Here is a 22,513-nt window from a genome sequence, read left to right on the forward strand (position 1 = left end):
AGGTGGCCTGTAGCCCTCCGACTAGTAGCTGTTGATAGACCTCTCCTCCATGAAGTTATCCAAACCCCTCTTAAAGCCATCCAGGTTGTTGGCTGTCACCATATCTTGTGGCAGAGAACTCCACAAGTTGATTATGTGTTGTGTGAAAAAGTACTTCCGTTTGTTGGACCTAAATTTCATGGCAATCAATTTCATGGGATGACCCCTGGCTCTCTATCTACTTTCTCCACGCCATGCATGATTTTATAGACCTCTATCATGTCCTCCCGCAGGCGTCTTTTTTCTAAACTAAAAAGCCCCAGGTGTTGTAGTCTTGTCTCATAAGGAAGGTGCTCTAGGCCCCTGTTCGTCTTGGTTGCCCTCTTCTTCAGCTTTTCCAGTTCTAAATTTTCCTAAATTACCAGGATAATTTGTAGCAAATAGTTTTACATCCTGGTTTAGAAGCAATATTGAGCAAAAGGACGCAGGTGAAGTTGGGTCTGTCTGCCTGGTTTAGGCAAGACAATGATTTGCGCCTCTGTTCAGGATTTAGGGATTTCTCCCTTCTGCAAAACCAGATTGTATAGACGCATCAAATGTGTGGGTAGTAAGTCCTTAAATTTCTTATAAAATCCTCCCATAAACCCATCTCTGCCAGGGTTTTTATTGTTTTTTAGTCTGTTTATGCCTGTAGTTATTTCCTCAACAGTAAAAGGTCTGTTGAGGAGATTCATGTGTTGCTCTGATAGAGTCTGTAAGTTACTAATCTCTAAGAAATTTTGAATTTGATCCATTGACGGTTTCTGAGACATAGACAGCTCTTTGTGATAGGTGGCAAATTCTTCTGAAATATCTTCGGCTTCCACTATAGGGTCTCCTGAATGGGAGATCAATGTAGCCGCTGTGTTAGATGAATGTTTGGTGGGAAGCTGATGAGCCAGACATTTGCTCACTCTGGCTCCTGCTTCCGGACAATTTTGATTTAGGTATAATATTGCTTTTCTTAACCTTTGTGTTTCTAGCAGCTCTGATTTTTTCCTCTCTTTTTGAATTCTTCTGTATATCCTATAGCCTCCGTGTATTTTTATGGAGTCTTTCCAGATTTTGCACTTTTGAAGTGACTTCCTTGAGTTCCCTTTGGGCTCTCGCTTTCCAGAAAGAACCCACACTGGTCAGTTTGCCTCTGAGCACTGCTTTCATTGTGTCCCACACTATAGTTGGGTTAACACCACACTGCGTTATGAGTGAAAAAATCTCTTACCTCTTCTGTTACATCAGAAATGACCTTGTTATTCAGCAGTAGCCTACTGTAAAGCCTTCACCCTATTCCTTTGTTGTCTCTTTTTCCTACTTGCCAAATGACAGGGAATCCAAGCATGATAGGAGCAGGTGATGGGCCCTGTTTCTGTTTTCACTGAAGTGTCAGCTGGCTCAGCAGAAATATATAGCCCGATCTAGAATAAGAATTGTGACAGTGTGAGAAAAATGTGCCATCCCTTGTGGGATGTGTATGGCTCCAGCTGTCCCCTAAGTTCTTGTCTATGCAAAAACCCGGAAGTGCGGATCCTGGATGATTCCTTGATATATTCCTGACCTGTCCATAACCGGATTCTGTGCCATATTAAAGTCCCCACCTAGTATTGGCATTCCTGCTCCCGTTTGTTGCAATACTTCTTGTACGCCATTCAAACATTCTTTCTGGTGGCTATTTGGAGCATAGGCAGAACCCACAATAATGGACTGGCCCTTCCATGTCCCTTTGAAAAATAAGTACCCTCCCGTTTTTGATCTCGCACTACATTTCGGTAATAAAATGATAGGAGGAGTAGCCATTTCTCAATAACACACACACCGCATTTCCCTCCCCCTTTAAACCTTGGAACCATTTGGCTTCAATGGCCCTCTGAAATATTTCTCCAAGTTTATTTCTGTTCCAATCTCTCTCCATTTGTGGTTTTCTGGGAAGTATCTCTGGTTCCCTCTCATAATGTTCAACTGAACTTGAACGGCAACAAAGTTAGGCCTGAATTTATTCTTTTTTCCAAACAGGAAATAATAATGTTGGATGCTCAGTCCTTGCACTTTTGACACCTCTTCCATTTGCCCAAGTTGTCACTTGGTTCCATCTCTTCTGCCTTTTTTGCAGAGGTGATCAGGGACTTGGGAGCCCAGCTGACTTCAGCATTGCAACAGCCCTCCTGGACATCCCGTGCTGACAATAATTCTCCTTTGTATAAGATAATTAACCAAAATGGGAAGCCTCATCTGTATTTATACTCTGCTTTGGTCGGGGCCTCTGTGATATCTCTGAGGGCTCTTCTGTGTGCCAGTGTCTCCTGGGACAGTTCTTGAAATACAGTGATGTTTTTTCCATGATAAGCAAAAGAGCTCCAGCTTCGGACTTCTTTTAGGATCTTGTCCCTTTTTCTTGTGACCCAAAATTTAGCTATAATATCCCTTGGTTTCCCATTAGTCATATTCCTTTATCTGGGAGGAGGTCCCATCCTATAATCATGCTCCAACATTGGAGCCACTCCATCTTCTAATTGCAGGGCACCTGCCAGCCATCCTGACAAGAAACCCTGCAAATCTGCTCCTTTGCATTGCTCTGCAAACCCCTGAAACGCAGGGAATTCCTCCTCAGCTTGTCATCAATATATTAGAGCTCCATTTGCATATCTTTCTCTTTTCTCCTATCCCCTGCCATCTCTGCATTAAGACGCAGGTCCATTGCCTCGCTTGCTGTTTCAGCCACATCAATTAATTTCTTTGTGATTTGGTCTACTTGCTTATTTATGGGTCTCCGGAGCTCTTGAAGCTCATCGGCTACAAAGTTCTGTCATTTATTTCTTTGCAAATCAGCTCTAGCTTCTCATGTATTGCTGCAGGTCCTTCTTCTAGGCCTGTTGCAGCCTCCATTTTAGGCCTCATTTGCTCAGTGGCCCTTTGCCAGCCTTCTCCCTCCCTGTCTGCGGGGAACAGGATTTTTAAAAGATCACCCTTGGTTTGCTGGGGTTTAACTTATGAGTACTCACCCATCGCATAGATCGTCCATGATTGGTGTTTGATTCAGGTGTAAATGCTGCCAGGAACTTTGAACCAAACTTGCAACAGGTGTAGGAACACATAGGGATGGCTCAAGGTGGTATTTTGTAATGATGTCATCCACCCTGATCCAAATGGTGGACACATGAACATTTGAGGTGCAGGTGGGAACTGATTTGCACCACATTTGGTACAGGTGTGATGATGACAGACACATGAATTCAAGATGGCGGACACATGAACGTTTGAGGTGCAAGTGGGCTAACTTGTGAACTGCCTAACCAATCTGGACCAAGTTTAGTCCAGTTGCAGGGACAGTGAAAGGAAAGTAGGCTGATTAGTTCTTACTAGAACAACTTGTTTTTAGTTTTTTATCTGGGGGGGGTTGTGAGCTGCCCTGAGCAGGATTGCACTGGGAGGGGATATAAATAAATAAATAAATAAATGTATAAGTACTCTAATGGCCGTAAAGAGTGGAGATGGGGAGAGGACTTGTCCTCCTGGTCCTCTGCTGCAGTTGCTCATCACTGTTGTAGACAGATGCCTTTAACTTCTTGTTTTAAATCCTGAGTCAGCATCTCCTGGGCCTTGCCCCAGAAGTAGCTGCAGTTGGTGTTGGGACTAGGTTGCTTTTTAAAGAGCTGCTCTCTCTTCAGAGGGAGCTGAATCAATGAAGAGAAAGGACACGAGAAACAATGATTTCCCTCCACTCTTTCCTTGTAGGTTTGTTCCTTCGTCGCACTTTATTATAATGTCATCATTGCATGGAGTCTGTTCTACCTATTTAACTCCTTCCAGTTTCCCCTGCCCTGGACAAATTGCCCAGAAACATCCAACCAAACTGTCCCAGGTAAGTAAAGACTGGCATGCTCTCTTCTGCCTGTGGGTTAACTCTTTAGGCACAGAAGCACCACAGACTTGAACTAATTTTAACGGTCATTCTGTCTTGCACAGGGAACCTTGGAAACTTTGGTTCTCTATAGAGGGGGTTCAGCTAGAACTCTCAGTGTTCTCACAAACTATAGTTCCCAGATTCTTTGCAGGAAGCCATGACAGCCAAACCTGCTATCAAACACTGGAAGTGTGTAGTGTAGGTCTGTCCTGACTGTAAGTTGTCCACTGCAAGCCAGGAGACTAAAACTGGTGTCTTGGGCTGAAGGCATTTATGTCTTCCTCCCTTCAACTCTCTTGAGCTGTTGTCTCTGGAAAGAGGAAGAAAGAAGGACGAAAACACACAGGCGAAAATTGTTGTTTTTGCGTATGCCTCTGTGTTTTTTGATACCGTTGTCTAGAGTTGTTGTCTTGGGAGTAAGGCAGGAGTTCTCAAACTTTGATCCCCAAATGTTATTGGATCTCAATTCCCATCATCATGGGATGATGGGAGTTGTGATCCAACAGTAAGTGAGGACTGCAGTCTGAGAACTGCTCAGGTAATAGTGATGAAGGAGGTGAAGATAGGTACATGTGAATAAGATTCCTGCAGTGTTGAACTGCCCACCAGTTCTAAAACTGGTTCTATCATTCGTGTTTTGAAATAAAAGAGCAAACAGAGCCATCTTTATTATGGTTTATGAGGTTATGTAAGATATATTTTATGGAATTGTGTTGCTGTGTACGTTTTTGCTTGTAAGCCGCCCTCAGTCCTATAGGAGTAGGGTGGCATATAAATATAAATATAAATATAAATAAATAAATAAATAAAATCTTAATATTATCATGCAGAAGCCAAAGAAACATAGGCTTGGTCGAGAACACTTAGGAGATGAACATATTCAGTTGTATCTGCAGGACAGGGACTTTGTTTTTGACCCCAGCACAATTGTCCAATTTGTTATACTGGGGTGAAAAAAGGGTGTTGTTTTTCCCATCTGTTCCTCCTAACTCTTGCCTCATTCTTGGTCCCTGTACTGTTCTTAGAAACGGAGTGTGCCGGCAGTTCTCCCACCACCTACTTCTGGTATCGTAACACCTTGGATGTGACCAACTCCATTGGGGACGATGGAGGTCTTGACCCAGCCCTGGCTGGCTGCCTCTTTGCTGCCTGGGTTCTGGTGTGCCTTGCCATGATTAAGGGCATCAAATCCTCCGGCAAGGTCAGTGGCTCTTTCAGTTCCCCACAAACATGCCTAGTCTTCTCATCAGTGCCCTGGGCCCAGGCCAGGGAGGTTTCAGGCTCTTTCTTTTCAGTTTTGATCTTGAAGCAAAAGTATGTCTCTGGTTCTTACAGCACCACAACTAAAAGGATTAGGCTGTGCAGGGGTTCTTAAGTCTGGGTCCCCTGATGCTGTTCGACTCCAACTCCCTTCAGCTGTTGTAGGTGAGGATGATGGGAGTTGTAGTTCAGCAACATCTGAAATAAGAACATAAGAACAGCCCTGCTGGATCAGGCACAAGGCCCATCTAGTCCAGCATCCTGTTTCACAAAGTGGCCCACCAGATGCCTCTGGGGAGCCTACAGGAAAGAGGTGTGCACGTGCACATGCTCACAAGTTTATGGATGTCCGCTCAGTTCAGTTTAGATCCGGCACAGGTTGAATCAAGAAGGCCCCACTCTGAATGCACGTGTGCACACACTGCCTTGATACTGCTGCCCAGAACAAAATGCATTCCGCACAGAGATGAGAAAAATTAGAGGGACCACTGATGCCCTCTCTCCTCCTGTTGCTCCCCTGCAACTGGTATTGAGACGCATCATGCCTCTGAGGCTGGAGATGGCCCACAGCCACCAGACTAGTAGCCATTGATAGACCTGTCCACCATGAATCTGTCTAAGCCCCTTTTAAAGCCATCCAAGCTGGTGGCCATCACCACATCACATGACAAAGCATTCCATAGATTATGTGCGGTATGAAAAAGTACTTCCTCTTGTCGGTCCTAAATCCCCCGACCTTCAGTTTCATGGGGTGACCCCTGGTTCTAGTGTTGTGAGAGAGGGAGAAAAATTTCCCTCTGTCCACCCTCTCCACTCCATGCATAATTTTATTCACCATGTCAAACTATTGGTCCATCTAGCTCAGCATTGATGACACTGACTGGCAGTGGTTCTCCAGAGATTCAGACAGGAGTTGTTTCCCGCTCTGCCTGGAGATGTTGAGGAACATAAGAAGCTGCCATATACTGATTCAGACCATTGGTCTATCTAGCTCAGTATTGTCTTCACAGACTGGCAGCGGCTTCTCCAAGGTTGCAGGCAGGAATCTCTCTCAGCCCTATGTTGGAGAAGCCAGGGAGGGAACTTGAAACCTTCTGCTCTTCCCAGAGCAGCTCCATTCCCCAAGGGGAATATCTTATAGTGGTCACACTTCTAGTCTCCCATTCATATGCAACCAGGATGGACCCTGCTTAGCTAAGGGGACAAGTCATGCTTGCTACTACAAGACCAGCTCTTGTGGATTGAACCTAGGACTTTCTGCATGCAAAGCATATGCTCTACCATTGAGCTGTAGTTGCTCCCCAAAAAGGCTTTCCTGACTGGAAATTGAACCCAGGTCTTGGTGGCGAGAGTGCTGAATTCTAACCACTAGAGCACCAGAGAATGTCCATGAACAATCCCAAATCTGCACAGTTCGCAGCCTCGATCATGGTATTTAGGAAAAAAGCTACAGTCCATTTGATAACTAAATGCTACCATCTTGTGCCAATGATTCTTCCGCAGGCGCAGTTAGCATTGTCTTGTGTTTTTCTTCCCCACTCTAGGTTCTGTATTTCAGCTCCCTGTTCCCCTATATTGTTCTCTTCTGCTTCCTTGTACGGGCATTGCTACTAGAAGGGGCAGCTGATGGAATCAGGATCATGTTCACACCCAAGGTAAGAGGCCATGGCCTGGTATAGCCCAGAGTGAGGGCATGCTCTCTTCGCCCCTCTTGTGTGTGAATTCTCTCCTCCTCTTCCTTTTTGGAGCAAACCATGGTGTCAGGGCTGAGCTGTAGGCAGTGGCCACTAGGTGGAGCAAGACTAGACGCTGGGAGAGCAAGGCAACCCGTTGGAGTTCAGGGATCAAAACCAGTAGCCAAAAGTCAGCAACATACCCGAGGTTAGTTCAAGAAGATCTTGAAACTTAGGCAAGGTCTGCTTCAGACAGGAAGCCTTATATACTCTTCCTGTTTGCAGGGAAGCCAATAATGGGTACCATAGTACAGGGTCAGCATAGGACCTGGAGATTCAAAGGGTGCTGCAGTGCAGCAGATCACCACAAGAGGCAGTGGTAAGCAGAGTCTTAGCCTCAGAGAATTCTGACAGATGGTGTAGCACTGTGATTGCTTCCACAATAGCCCTCATGTATTGCTCTTTTGTTCACTCATTTTTACAGAGAATTCAGACCAAGTTGTTGCCAAAATTTCTGTGTGTCTTTGAATGCTTTTTCAACCCCCATTTGTGGTTATTTCTTTTACAAAAAAAACACAAAACCTTAATTGCAATGCCAGCCTGTCCAAAGTGGAGTGGCACTGGCAACATGCCACTGATACTTTTAAATGTTACTGTGCCTTTAATCAAAAGCTTCCTCTTTGTAGGTTCTGCCTGTTTTATTGCTTCCTGTTCTGCATGGCTGGGGGATTAATGGCCCCTTAACTAATCATCATCTTTAATTCCTAGTTTCCTATAATTATTTCCCCCTTTTCTTTCTTTTATAGTGTAATAGCATTCTTATATATAAAAAGAAAGAAAAGTGGGGAGGAAATGAATGAAAACCAGTAATTAAAGCCCGCCCTCCTTGGAACAGAACCTAACAGTGCAATTTTGTGCATATCCATCCACAAATAAGTCCTGCAAAGTACAGAGAGGTACTCTAAGGTAAATCTGCATAGGAGTGCAGCCTAAAAGGTAATCAAAGGACTGGAAACTACAAGGAGGCAGCTGCTAATTAACACTGTAGGATACCTTTGCTGAGAGGGACTTACTTGTGAGTGAATATTATAGAAAGATCTTGCAACAAGGAAGGGCATTGCTAGATAGCATTCCATTTATCAACTCTGTCCATGTTGCTTGCTTCCTCCTGCTATTTTGCAATTCCCTCTGCTGGCCATTAGATGGAAATCTGTGATGAAAATTGCTGAGACCGAAAATTTTGAGACTACAGGTATACGTAATGAAACCGTGTCTCAAGTAATGAGGCATTGTGCCTACGGAAAAATGGGGGTTACGCTCCAGAAAGGGAGACAATCATGAAAAAACCCAGCCCCAAAAGGTAAAAAAACAGCTGTTTAAGGCAAAAATAACAAAGTATTTACAGTATTGTGCCCTGCGGGGTCTCCATGTATCGAAGAATGCTCCCCCCACAACTGTGAAAAATCAGAGGAAAAAGTGTTTTGCTTTTTTTAAGGATAAGAGCCACAAAGTGGCTCCATTTCTTAAAATGGCAACCAGAAATTACCTCCATGGTCATTTCTGGCCTTCTAGGAACCGTGGATACGTCATATACACTGATTGAGAGGTTGGGTGTCATTTTACTACCTGCAGATACGTGAAACCGTGAATAGCGGTTCCGCATATGCCTGTACTTTAAAAGTAGTTTAATTTTCATCATAGATTTCCTGCAAATGGCCAGCAGATGGTGCTGTGAAATACAAGGAGGAAGTAATCAATGTGGACAGAGAGCCAGTAAACATTAGTGTGATTGTGTGAACCCATACCAAGATTACCAATGTCAGTTTGCATCCCAAAGTGAATCTGAGATTCCCCCCTTGGCATGGGTTCACATGATCACACTCATGTATGTCAGTTACCAACTTTAAACCTATATTTGAATGATTGTGTGAACCAGGTCTTGATGTTCTAATTTAATGATGTTTTAATTTTCTACAAACTGCTTTGGGGTCATAGACGAAAAGCGGCCTACAAATGCAAATCAATAAACATTACTCCTCAACTTCTCTTCCCCCTCTCCCCAACAAGCTTTCCATCTGGGGAGATATGCAGGTCTGGCGCCAGGCAGCTACCCAGGTGCTCTTTGCACTGGGCCTGGGATTCGGCACCATCATCGCCTATTCCAGCTACAACCCACGGCACAACAACTGCCACTTCGACGCGCTGCTCGTGGCCGGAGTCAACTTCCTTACCTCAGTGCTGGCTACGCTGGTAGTATTTGCCGTGCTGGGCTTCCGAGCCAACATCATCACACGGAAGTGCGTCGAAAGGTCAGTGGCCTCCCGGTTGAGTCCTGACCCTTTTTCATCTGTTTCTGTTGCTAAATGCTGCTGCATATAAGAACAGGCTTGGTTAAATGACAAGTGTTATTTATTTCATTGATTGATTAAGTGCCGTCAAGTCGGTGTCGACTCTTAGTGACCACGTAGATAGATTCTCTCCAGGATGATCTGTCTTCAACTTGGCCTTTAAGGTCTCTCAGTGGTGCATTCATTGCTGTCGTAATAGAGTCCATCCACTTTGCTGTTGGTCATCCTCTTTTTCTCTTTCCTTCAACTTTCCCCAGCATTATGGACTTCTCAGGGGAGCTGGGTCTTCGCATAATGTGTCTGAAGTAGGATAGTTTGAGCCTGGTCATTTGTGCCTCGAGTGGAAATTCTGGTCTGATTTGTTCTATCATAGGAATGTAGGAAGCTGCCATATACTGAGTCGGAACATTGGTCTATCTAGCTCAGTATTGTCTTCACAGACTGGCAGCGGCTTCTCCAAGGTTGCAGGCAGGAATCTCTCTCAGCCCTATCTTGGAGATGCTGGGGAAGGAACTTGGAACCTAGGTGCTCTTCCCAGAGCGGCTCCATCCCCTAAGGGGAATATCCTACAGTACTCACGCTTCTAGTCTCCCTTTCATATGCAACCAGGGCAGACCCTGCTTAGCTAAGGGGACAAGTCATGCTTGCTACCACAAGACCAGCTCTCCTCTCTGATCCATTTGCTTGTTTTCCTGGCTGTCCATGGTATCTTCAAAAGTCTTCTCCAGGATCAAAGTTCAAAACCGTCAATGCTTTTTCTATCTTGCTTCTTCAATGTCCAGCTTTCACATCCATAGAGTGTCATGAGAAAAACCATTGTCCAAACGATTCTGATCTTCGTTGGTATAGACACGTCACAGCATCTAAATATCCCTTTCAAGGCCTTCATTGCAACCCTACCAAGTGCTACTCTGCAGCATATTTCTTGACTGCTGGATCCTTTACTGTTGATGGTTGATCCTAAAAGGCAGAAGCTATCTACCACTTCAGTGTCTTCAGTGTCAATTCTGAGGCTGGTTGCTGTACCCATTGTCATCAGTTTAGTCTTCTTTACATTTAGTCATAGTCCCATCTTTCCACTGTGCTCCTTGACTTTCATTACTAGAGCTTGCAGATCATCTGCATTCTCAGCTATCAGGGTGGTGTCATCAGCGTAGCACAGGTTATTGATGTTTCTTCCTCCAACTTTAAAACCTCGCTCATCTTCTTCCAATCCAGCTTCTCTCAGTATATGTTCAGCATATAAATTAAATGAAGAATGAGAAAGTATACAGCCTTGTCTTACTCCTTTGCCGATCTGGAACCAGTCTGTTTCACCATGTTCCGTCTGGACTGTGGCTTCTGTGCATAGATTTCTCATGAGAACAATGAGATGTTCTGGGACGCCCATTTCCCTAAGGGACAGCTTGACCTGGTCGACACAATCGAATGCCTTTCTGTAGTTAATAAAGCACATCTTGACTTCTTTCTGGTATTCTTTGGCTTTCTCAGTTATCCAGTGTGCATCGGCAATGATGTCTCTTGTTCCTCAGCCTTTTCTGAAACCAGCTTGAACATCCGGCATTTCCCTTTCCACGTAGGGTTCTAATCGCGTTGGATGATACTGAGCATTATTTTGCTAGCATGTGAAATTAAGGATATTTTGCGATGGTTTGCACAATCTGTTAAGTCTCCTTTCTTTGGAATGGGTATGTAGACTGACCTCTTCCAGACTGTTGGCCACTGTCATTCTCCAAATTTACTGGCATAGTTTGGTTAGAGCCTTGACTGATTCTTCTTCTGTTGCCTGCCATATTTCTGTAGCTATTCCATCAATTCCTGTAGCCTTCCAGTTTGGTAATGACTGGAGTGCTGATCTAACTTCATCTTCCCATACTAGAGGTACTTGCAAGTAGGGAATCTCTTCTAGAGTATCTTGGATGTTGACGTCCCTGCTGTACAGATTTTCAGTATACTCCATCCATCTCTGTTTGATCTTCTCTGAGTCAGTTACTATCTGTCCTTTGGCATCCCTACAAGCTGGCTTTGTTTATACCCCACCTTTTTAATGAGGTCTCCATCCACACACTGCCCAGGGCTGGGCCTGCTTAGCTTCAGCAAAGTGGCTGCATCCTGTGCCATAAGAACATTGGAAGCTGCCTAGTGCTGAGTCAGACCATTGGTCCATCTAGCTCAGTATGGTCTGCACTGACTGGCAGGGGCTTTCCAAGGTTTCAGGCAGGGGTCTCTCCCAGCCCTACCTGGAGATGCTGCCAGGGATTGAACCTGGAACCGTTTGCATGCAAAGCGGAAGCTCTGCCACTGAGCAATGACCCCATCCCAGTTATGCCCTGGAACAGCATCTGTTTAATTGATCTCAGGATTGTGTGTCTGTGTGTGTGTTGTGGGGATCCATGGCTCCTGACCTCTCTTGCAATGTTCTCATTGTTGCTAGGAATACAGAGAAGCTGTTCAATGGCTCCCTCCATGCCGTGTATCCGATCCCAGGGAACTTCTCGGACCTCTCTGTCGCTCAGTACAGCACCTGGTATCAGGGCCTCCCGGATGATGTGCAGGAGCAATTGCGGACTTTGGGTGTCGTTGACTGTCGCGCAGAGGATGAGATGAACAAGGTGATTCGGCTGGGCAGGGTGGTGAGATGAGCTGCTGTGGAAGGCAGCCCTCCAAAGGGGCTGCAATTCGGGGTTGCCGGAGGGTGAAGAGTGAGGCTGTGGAGCGGTGCCAGCCTGGACCACTTGGACCACCTGGACCACCCAGCCAAGTGCCACTCTCTAGCCATGTATGATGGCCTCCTTAGGGCAACTGGACTTCCTAGTTTGCTTTCCTGGTTTGCTTTTCCTGGTTTGCTTCCCGCCTGGAATGACAAAAAGAGGAGATGGCCAGACACTTGGCAGGCTGTAATACCATTCTTGCCCAAACAGAAAATGACTCTGAATTTAAATCAACCCCCTTAAAAAAAAAAAAAAGAGGCTAAATACATTTATACCTGTATTTGCCTAAGAGGAAGAGGTCTTTGACACCGTGAGCTCTAACATCAAAGAACCTGAAAAACACCAAGTCTTGGGTTCAGGTAAATACAGTATGTAGCTGGCGAGCCATTAACAGGGCAGACCTGGTCTGTGCTGCATTCATTCGATTGATTGATTGATTGATTGATTGATTGATTGATTGATACATTTCTATACCCCCCAAAACGCAAGTTCTCTGGGCGGTTTACAAAACAATAAAAACAGCCAATAAAAGATTAAAACATGTCAACAATTAAAATTAAAAAGTTAAAACTATTAAAACATGATTAAAACAATTAAAACAGTATCTAATTAATAAATGAATTAATGAATTCATTAAAATGAGTTAATTATGAAGGGCGAAGACGGTTCAGAGGCATGTTTCTCTCTCTCTCTTTCTCTCTTTCTCTCTTTCAGATGTACATGGGGAAGGCTATTCTGTCTCTTCTGACTTTGACTTTTTTATTTCACACTTCCTCTTGTTTAAAATTCCCGTTCTGGTAACTTGTTTCAGATTATTTGTGCAGGAGCTAGCTTTGCCCGACGCTGACTGTCCAGCCCTTCTGTCAGTGGCAAAGCTACTCTCCTCCTCCTCCAAGCAGGGCTGTGCACAATACCAGTTGGCTGGCTCTTATGTCAATCATGAAGTCACTTCCCCCACCCCACAACCAGAGCCAGTGTTAGTTAGGAAAAAAATGCCTTTTATAAATTATAAGGCAGATAAACATATATGTACTTGTTGGGTCTGCTTGTTCTTTAGTTGTATTTTTTATTATTATTTTAGTTAGCTTTTTCATTAATATGTTGTTCTCTGCCCTGGGGTCCCAAGGTAAAGGGTAGTATATAAACATAAATAATAAATAAATAACTCACCGTCACAGCAAGGAGCCTGCCTGAAGCATGGGGGAAGGGGCAAAAATCAGTTTTCACTCCCCAGCCAGGTAGATGGGTCAAATGCAAGGGGAAGCAGAGTCTATTTTTATTTTATTATCTATTTCTTTATCACATTTTAATACTGCCAGATGAAAGACTGAAGGTGGTTTACAAAAAAACACCACCACACAATTAAAACAATTTATAACCATCGAAACAATTTAAAGCATTCTAAACCATCTAAAACAACTTAAAACCATCTAAAACTGACCAAACTCCTGGTTTAAGCAAGTAGGTTTTCAAGGGTTGCCTAAAAATCACCAGACGTTTGAGGAGCCTCTTACTTACTCCTGCAGCAAGGGGTGCATTTCAAAGCCAGACCCTGAGTTGCTGCCAAACCAGCCAGCTGCAACTGCAGGCAACCCTTCCCAGACGATCGCAGGAAGTAGTGGGGTTCATGTAAAAGGAGGCATTCTCTTAAGTACCCCAGTCCTAAGCCATTCAGGACTTTAGAGGTAATTACCAGCGCTTTGTATTTTGCCCAGAAGCATACTGGCAGCCAGTGTTGTGCTTTTCAGACAGGGTAAGATGGTCTTCCCAAGTTACCCTGATGACCAGCTTGGCACCAGTGTTCCCAGCAACAGGGATTGCCAGATGTTGTTGACTACAACTCTCATAATCCCAACCAAAGGCCATTGCAGTTGGCAAGGCCGGGAGCTGTAGTCAACAACATCTGGAAATCCCTGTTACAGGGAACACTGTACTACTGGATTCTGCAGTAATTCAGAGCTTACCCTGAAGCAAAAGCACAAACAAAAGCAAAACAACCCACTCCACATTCATTCCAGGTTCAGCATTTGTCTGTACGCAAGCCTAGGGTGGCTTTGCCTTGAGTCTACTAAACTGTGTCTCAGCCTGGCCCACAGGTCTTTGTGGTATTCACTACCGCAGGCCCCTACTTCCTGTGCCACAGTTTGGCCACACAGGAGGTTTCCCCTCCTGCATAATTTCCATTTGCTGTGTGCCAAATCCCTCCATTCTCCTCCTCTCTCTGCAGGGCGTGGAAGGCACAGGGCTGGCATTCATCGCGTTCACGGAAGCCATGACCCTGTTTCCAACGGCCCCATTCTGGTCCGTGCTGTTCTTCTTCATGCTGCTGAACCTGGGGCTGAGCACCATGCTGGGAAACATGCAAGGGATCATCACCCCCTTGCTGGACAACTTCCACAGCCTACAACGTCGGCGGACAATCTTCACAGGTACAAGAGAGTCCAGGAAGGAAGGGGTAGAGCTTTGGCCTACAGGCTGCTGGACAGGACCGAGAGCTGAGCAATACTCTGTGGAGAACGAAATGGGACCATTCAAGATCATACCATTTCAGCCTGCAAAAGTGGGACGCAGGGGGGAGTGTGTGTGTGTGTGTCTGTGTGTGTGTGTGTGTGTGTGTGTGTGTATGTAGCCCTGGCATGTATAAAACACATCAGCGAGAGACTTGAGGCAGCCTCTGTCTATTAGCCTTGTGAACACAGCTGAGCTTTTATACCAGATCCCCCAAAATATAGTTCTAATGTTTCTTAAGGTCTCCCAGCGGCCCCCGGCTGGTCCATGGACCCCCATAGGTGTCCAGCCTGCTGATGCTGAGCCTCTTTCTTCCCGCAGTGGTGTGTTGTATTATCGGATTCTTGCTGGGCCTCCTTTTCGTTCAGCGCTCAGGAAACTACTATGTGACCATGTTTGACGATTATTCAGCCACCCTGCCCCTGCTTATCGTCGTGGCTTGCGAAGCTATCGCCGTGGCCTGGATCTACGGAACTGACAGGTAATTCTCTACCTCAGGCCTTGCCGACTTTCCTTTGGACCTAGGCACCAGCCCATAAATGTGGGAGCCAGCAAGGGGCACTTGACAACATTACTGGATTTTGTGGCAGACATTTTGGAGGGACAAGGTGAATTTGCTTCTCTGTATCCCTTGGGCAACACATTCAGAACACAAACAGGGCTGCTTGGGACTATCAGATAACTACCTCTGACTATCCTGGTCTAGGCACCATGGTTAAATTTCTTGGCACCAGGGCTCCCTGGCATAGGGACACAGGAAGTTGCCTTATACGAGGCCTGTACAACATAAGGCCCAGGGGCTAGATTCAGCCTTTCTGCTGGCCTGCAGGTAGAAATACCCTGCAGCAACAGCAGGAGCCATAAAGAGCTCATGACCTGTCCTACTGACGATGGCCAGCAGCAGCAGCGCAGTGCAGTTGGCCATTTGAGACCAGATCTCCCCTGTCCCTGGGCCAGAATCCACTGACACCACCCCTCTTTTCCCTCACCTTTTCTCCTGACTCCAACCTTCTGCCCCCTTGCTTTCATCAATATTTTTAATAATTAACTTTAATGTAGTAGTTAATGTGCTGAAAATTGACCTCGACACCCCCCCCACACCAAACCATGGTTGATTCCGGCCCACCAGGGCATTTGAGTTGTGCACCCCTGTCTTCTACCAAGTCAGACCCTTGGTCCATCTAGCTCAGCATTGTCTACACTGACTGGCAGCAGCTCTCCAAGGTTTCAGGCAGGCGTCTTTCCCAGCTCTCCCGGGAGATGCCACGGAGTGAACCTGGGACGTTTTGCATGCAGAGCAGACGCTCTGCGACTGAACTGCAGCCCCAGCCCCTAGGGGGAATATTTTACAGTGCTAACATGTAGTCACCCATCCAAAAGCAAACCAGGGCAGATCTTGCTTAGCAAAGGGGACAGTTCATGCCTAGTACCGCAAGACTAGATCTCCTCCCTTTGTTTGCCAAGGATTTATCAAGCCCTGCTCTACCTTGCTTCCCAACTTTGCTTAAGCACCTGCCAATTTGTTGTTTCTGTTTCGTTGGTGGAGTGGGCTGAGATGCCTGTCTACACTAGGCCCATTCACACATTACACTCAGCACTCATACAACAAGTATCCAGTGGACACATCTGTACACAGGTGCGGTCATTCACATGTTATGCTGAACGCAGGTACAGAAGTACACTTCCTATCTGTACCAGGTATTTGAAGGACTTCTATCCAGGTTCACTTTTTAATTTTATTTTTATTATTTATTTATTAAACTTCTATACCACCCAAACTTTCGTCTCTGGGCGGTTAACATAAAAACAATTAAAACATATATAAAAGTTAAAACAATGCAACAATTTAAAACAGCCATAACATTTTTAAATGAACATGGGTACAGGCACACAAACACATGTACGAGTGTACAGACATCTGTGTGTACTGGTACAGCATAATGTCTGAATCAGGCTACTGTGAGGCCTGGCAAGAGTCTGGCTTTTCATCCTCCAAGCTTGTGGAACCCCTTCCTTGCTTCTTTTGATGCCCCATCAGTCACCTTGGTCTGCTTCCTTCCTTCTGACACAGGTTCTTAAGCGACATCGAAGCTATGCTGGGCTGGCGACCTTGGCGTATCTACCACTACATGTGGCGCTATGTTAGCCTGGCAGCCATGTTGTGCCTGCTGTTTGCAAGCTTGGTGCGCATGTGTTGGAAGCGGCCCACCTACCAGGCCTGGAACAGAGAAAAGGTAAGCCTCCCACACAACTCCTCCAGTCACATCCCTGCCTCCTTCCAACTGATAGGAATGAGGCAGCTGAGTGACTGGGATGATCCTCCTCAAGAGCCATCAACCAATATCAGACCCGGCACTCACCGAGCCTAATTTTTCCTGACATGTAGCCCAACAGCTCTAAAATCCCCAGTGCTCCCACTGCAGAGAACCCAGTGCATATGGAGCAGAGTGTTTGGATTTGGATCTGAAAGAAAGGGGTTGAAACTCTGCCACAGACACACTGGGGGACCTTGGTCTATTCACTGCCTCTTTCTCCGCCTCCATAAGCAGAGTACTAATGATCTGACTCACAGGGTTGAAAGCTTTTAATCCACTAAGCAGGAGCACTGCAAGGTTGTAGTCCTCCCTGGGACAAGAGGTGAAGATGGGCCCCTGCCCCAGGACCTTCTGCCTTCTCCTCCTCCTCCTCCTCCCTATCAGTCAGGCTAAGGGAGAGTTGGGCTGAACTGGAGCACTAGCTAGCCAGCCAGCCAGGAGTAGGGATGTGCCAAAACATGATTCAGAAGTCGAATCGCGGGGCACTTCCCTTTTAAAATGAGGCCTTCCCCAGCCCCTTTAAAGTGGAGAAGAGCAGGTCCATACTCGCTACTCTTCTGATCACCAAACTCCCGGCACTCCCCCACAGGATTAACTGCTCGCCAACAAGGCGTCTCCCAGCCCCACCTGTGCATGCGCACCAGCCATTTGCTGAGCATGCAAATGGCCGGCACACATGCACAGAGACCATATGCATGCTGGCGTCGGGTGCAGGGGCAGTTGGGAGACACCTCGCCAGGCGTGCACTTAACCTCAGGGGGAGCACCAGGAGTACAGCGATAGCAGCCATCAGAGGAGAAGTGGGTATGGACCTGTTCTTCTCCACTTTAAAGGGGCTCTTCTTTTTTAAGGAGGTGCCCTGCGATTCGGCTTCCAGATCGCGTTTCAGCACATCCCTAGTAAGGCGGGAGGGATGCTGCCTGACACTCCTCCTCCTCCTCCCCTCCCCTCCTGGAGATGACTCCTCTCCCTTAAAGCTCCCAAGGTGAATTGCCAGCAGTGATATATCTTGTTGTGGAGACAGGAAGGGGAAAGTAAAGCGCCAGCCAGCAGCCTCGCCTCCGATGTCCAGGGACATTTGTCCTCCTTTTTCAATTACAGGGATGTGCCTTCTACTAAGGCAAAACCCTGGGGCTCCTGAAAAGCTTATCAGGGGTTTCTCAATGAGGAGATCAGTAACAGTGGACAAGCTTGCCCACCATTACTGACATTTCCTTGCAAAGCACAGCTGCAGGAGAGAGCAGGGTCTGCTCTCAGTCAGCTCACAGTGAGGTCCAACAGGGTGTGACCAGTGAGCCAGTGAACTGAGCCTGCACACTTGGAGCATCTCTCAGACTCCTTTGCAACATGCTGGGGTTCCATGGCTGCTGTGTGAGGGCTCCTCAGCAGATGAGTCACACCAGAAAGGATTCCCCAAAGGTAGAAAGCTTGAAAACTGCTGCGTGAATGGACTAATTGTTAGCAATTAGCTAACAAGTTTTAATTACAGGCTTTAAAAACATCTTTACTGGGCAGTTTGCTAGCCTTGTGGCACAGACCCCTCAGCAATCAAAAGTCCCCTTGCTCGAGCAAAAGAATACATTGCTCCAGCCAGCCATTGATGACCATACCTTGACCATATCACTGATATGTAACTTCTCCTGTCACCATGCTGCAAAAATGTGCCTCTGCTGGACTCCTAGCAGCTGTGCAGTTGTTGAAAAAGGTTTTTTCAAAGGCAGCTTCTGGAGCCCACCTAGTGCTTCTATCTTTCCTGGGGATAGGGAGGCCTGGAAGAGGCCTGATGCCCATTCAGACTGGCCCCATAGGAAGCTGCCATATCCTGAGTCAGACCATTGGTCCATCTAACTCAGGATTGTCTACACAGACTGGCAGCGGCTTCTCCAAGGTTGCAGGCGGGAGTCTCTCCCAGCCCTAACTTGGAGGTGAACTTTGATTCTTCATATCTTTTTGCAGGCAGCTGAGGAGCAACTGGAATACCCCGCCGGGGCTTTGGGCCTTCTCATCAGCCTCATTGTGGTGGCTGCTCTTCCCATCCCGGCCATGTTCCTCCGGCAGCTGTTGAAGGAGTGGTTTGCCAAACGGAGCAGCTGGCCTGGACTGGAGGTAGCACCTCTACCCACAGAAGAGAAAGAGGAGGAGGAGGGGGAGGAGGAGGAGAAAGAGGAGAGGGAAGAAAAAGAGAGCCCAGCTGATCCTGAATATAAGGGCAATGGTTACTTGCCTGTCCAGACAGAAGACATGCAGGAGTGATGGTGGCGGGGAGCACCTGGCTGGGATGTGCCATAAGGAAACCGCGACCCGTCTGAACTCCTAAACCCCCTTGGCCGCTACTGCGTCTTCCTGACTCTGACTTCATTGGTATCTGGATTGTATGTGTTTGGACTCTGCTGGTGCTGTTTGTATAGTGGGCAGATGCTGAAGGAGGTCACTGCGGCTTTTTTTAAAAAAAAGAAAAAAAGGGAAGGGCTTTATGATGATTTGGACATCAAAACAGTGGATGCCTCCAGCCCAGCTCTTCAGACATACCAGATGCCACCGCCAAGGACATGAAAACCTGAAAGGCAGCTGGAGGACACAAAGAATCTCAAAATGTTTAAATTTTAGGTGAGGGCAAACCGAGCTGTATGGCTGGATCTTAAAACGGTGGCGAACCAACTGGTGACTTAAGACTCCAGCAGACTCCATTTCCTCCCTGGAAGACAGCTCCATGTGGTTATCACTTCCATTAAAACTGTAGAGAGATTTGAGAACTGGGATTATTGGTTTTGGGCGGCTGTGTTCAAAGGGAGAATGCAAGAACTGTCTGGATTCAAGAAGACAACAAAGGCAACAAAGATCTAGTGGGGTTGATTGTTAAAGATTTCTGCTGTAGTGAATGGCTTTATTTGGCCACATTCATCCCCCGCTTATGCTTGCTTCTCCCTACATGCCCCCTACATATTGCCCCGCTGTCTGTTTTAAATTATAAGCTGCTTGGGGGCAGTGACTTGACTGCGTTTTGCCTATGAAACTCTGTAAAGCATCACGTACATTGATGGTGCCTTATGAATAATACTAAGCTGAATATTGAGCACATGTGCACATGCATGCGCGCACACACACATCTATCTTGGTGTCGGACCACAAGCTTTTGTCCTTTCATGCCAGAGTACACAGGAAGCAAAACTTGGGGCCTGCAGCACATAAATGTCAGTGGGTAACATCCAGACTAAGTTAATCATAACCAAGTGCCATTGCTTTGTCATGAGTAATGACTAGTCATGACTAGTGCTTAGTCATGACTAGCTGGCCTGGCTGTTGCCCTGTATCTCCCACAACTTGGCTAAGAAGATGGTTAAACTGCAGGCTTTTGTTTTGAACTGGTGCAGGAGAAAGGACTTGCGAAAAGCTGCACCCGTTAGATGTCTCCAGGTTACATAATTATTAATAGCACAGAGCCCCTGTCGTGGGCGGGGGGGGGAAGGAACCAATTCTATCTTGTTATGATTGTGAGAACAAGCCAGTGTGGTGTAGTGGTCAGCATGTTTGTAAGACCAGAGTTCGTCCCCACTAAGCCATGAAACTCACTGGGTGACCTTGGTCCAGTCACTCTCTCACAACCTAACCTACCTCACAGGGCTGTTGTTAAGATAAAAGAGATGTATATGTGTTGAGAGACATGTACATTGCCCTGAGCTCTCTGGGAGGAAGGGGGGATAAACAGTGTAATTAATAATGATAATAATAATAGTGCCAACCAGTGTTCCCTCTAACAGGGATTTCCAGCTGATGTTGACTACAACTCCCAGAATCCCCAGCTGCAATGGCTTTTGCTTGAGGATTATGGGAACTGTAGTCAACAATATCTAGGAAAACCCTGTTAGAGGGAATACTGGTGCCAACCAATTTCCTAACACTCAGCTGGGTTTTCTGTCTCAAAAACAGCAAAAGTACATGCAAGTAGCAGTCAAGAGGCTGTTTGTTTTTGTAATATTCTCCATGGGGAATTAATTGATCATGTTGATAGTTCAATAACTGGACTGTGTGAGGGTGTTATGTTGGTTTCAGTTTAAATACTTTATTGTCAGTCAGAACGAAGCAAGGAACCAGGCTTCTGCTGTTGGGGTAGTGGGTTTAACATGAATAGTCTGGTAAAAGAGAATGGTTTTCCTTTCTCTTCCATTAAAAACAAAAACCTGTTTGTTTTGAAATTGTGGTTGTTATGTTATTGCCTCGAATTCACCACACTTGCAGAGAATGACCTCCAAAACAGTGGTGCATCAGCTGGTAACCTCCAGCTTAATTTCTGCAATGCTCTCCACATAGAGCCACTTTCCTACATAGTCAAGAAACTTTGATTAGTCCAAAATGCGACAGCCATATTGATATCTGGGGTAATTCGGAGAGACTGCATCATGGTGGTTCTTAAACAATTGCACTGGCTACCAGTATGTTTCTGGGCAAAATTAAAAGTGCTGGTTATTTCCTTAAAAGCCTGTACAGCTTAGGTCCAGGTTACCTGAGAGAATGCTTTTTCTGCAAGATCCCCACTACTCATTAAGAGCAGGAGAGTTCCGTCTCTGCATGCCACCAGTTCATCTAGGAATTGACCCTTCTCATTAGCCACCCCTAAGTTATTAAACGTACCCCACTCCCTGTAAGAACATGTGAGTTTATCATTCCTGGAGGCCTTCAAGAGAGCCATATAAACCTACTTTTTGAGCTTGGCTTTTATTTAAGTGGTTTTAATGGTTTTTAATAAGTTTTATGTTAATATTTTAAATGCCTTTTTTTAAATTGTGAACTGCCCTGAGCCATATTTGGATGGCTTATAAATGAAATAAAGCAATAAATTAAAATTTAGTATTTTTATAAAAGCAGATTTCCATCTTGCTCAATCTCAGTTTACCCTGGCCTTTTGTTGTCAGCGGCAGTCAAGTGAAAGTGGACACGGGGTGAACTTGCTCAATCAAAGCAGGAACATTTTGTAACCTAGCAATGCTAGTTTTGCAGTTTAAACATTAGTAACAAGCATTTGTGTTCTATAAGCCTGCAGGTGTGGAAGAGCAAAGCTGCCACAAAGAGCTTTGCATTAATTGGGCAGACTCGGCTCATAACCAGCTCCCCGTTTAATAAATGCCGGAAAATACAATACCCTGTGCTGAAAATAAGGTGGCCATTGCTAATCTGTGCTAAAACTGAGATGTCCATTACTAACAAGCTATCCCATGAAACTGATTACTAGGAAATGGAGGACCAACAAAAGGAAGTGGGTTTGTTTTTTTTTCAAAAAGCACATAATTAATTTATACAACTACAACAAATATTTATATACCACTTTTCAAAAAAAAGTTCCCAAAGCGGTTTACAGAGATATAAATAAATAAAAATGGCTCCCTGTCCCCAAAGGGCTCACAATCTTAAAAAAATAAAAATAAAATAGACACCAGCAACAGCCACTGGAGGGATGCTGTGCTGGGCATGGATAGGGCCAGTTGCTTCCCCCCTTCTAAATATAGCAATAGCAATAGCACTTACATTTATATACCGCTCTATAGCCGGAGCTCTCTAAGCGGTTTACAATGATTTAGCATATTGCCCCCAACATTCTGGGTACTCAAATAAAGAGAATCACCACTTTTAAAAAGTGCCTCTTTGCTCAGTTAGCAGGGGACAGAATTCTATAGAATTCTTTCTTTGTCATGGGATGTGGTGAAGATCACTACCTTAGGTGGCTTTAAAAGGGGCTTAGACAAATTCTATGGTCTATCAATGGCTACTAGTCTTGACAGTGATAATG

At 45.7% G+C, this 22,513-nt stretch overlaps 1 protein-coding gene across 4 annotated transcripts in view; it reads left to right on the top strand.

Moving 5' to 3' along the window:
- Window positions 1–20,924, top strand: part of SLC6A16 (solute carrier family 6 member 16) — a 42,114-nt gene extending 21,190 nt beyond the window's left edge. For all 4 annotated transcript variants that reach the window (XM_053260488.1, XM_053260489.1, XM_053260492.1 and 1 more), the window contains exons 4-12: window positions 3,748–3,874; window positions 4,942–5,117; window positions 6,721–6,831; window positions 8,917–9,158; window positions 11,632–11,809; window positions 14,136–14,337; window positions 14,738–14,897; window positions 16,488–16,650; window positions 18,688–20,924. In XM_053260488.1, coding sequence (XP_053116463.1) covers window positions 3,748–3,874; window positions 4,942–5,117; window positions 6,721–6,831; window positions 8,917–9,158; window positions 11,632–11,809; window positions 14,136–14,337; window positions 14,738–14,897; window positions 16,488–16,650; window positions 18,688–18,984 — 1,656 coding nt within the window. In that variant the 3' untranslated portion in view covers window positions 18,985–20,924. The remainder of the gene's footprint in view (window positions 1–3,747; window positions 3,875–4,941; window positions 5,118–6,720; window positions 6,832–8,916; window positions 9,159–11,631; window positions 11,810–14,135; window positions 14,338–14,737; window positions 14,898–16,487; window positions 16,651–18,687) is intronic.
- The last annotated feature ends 1,589 nt before the right edge of the window (window positions 20,925–22,513 follow it).

This window comes from Hemicordylus capensis, chromosome 6, assembly GCF_027244095.1.
Source record: "Hemicordylus capensis ecotype Gifberg chromosome 6, rHemCap1.1.pri, whole genome shotgun sequence".
Lineage (NCBI taxonomy): Eukaryota > Metazoa > Chordata > Lepidosauria > Squamata > Cordylidae > Hemicordylus > Hemicordylus capensis.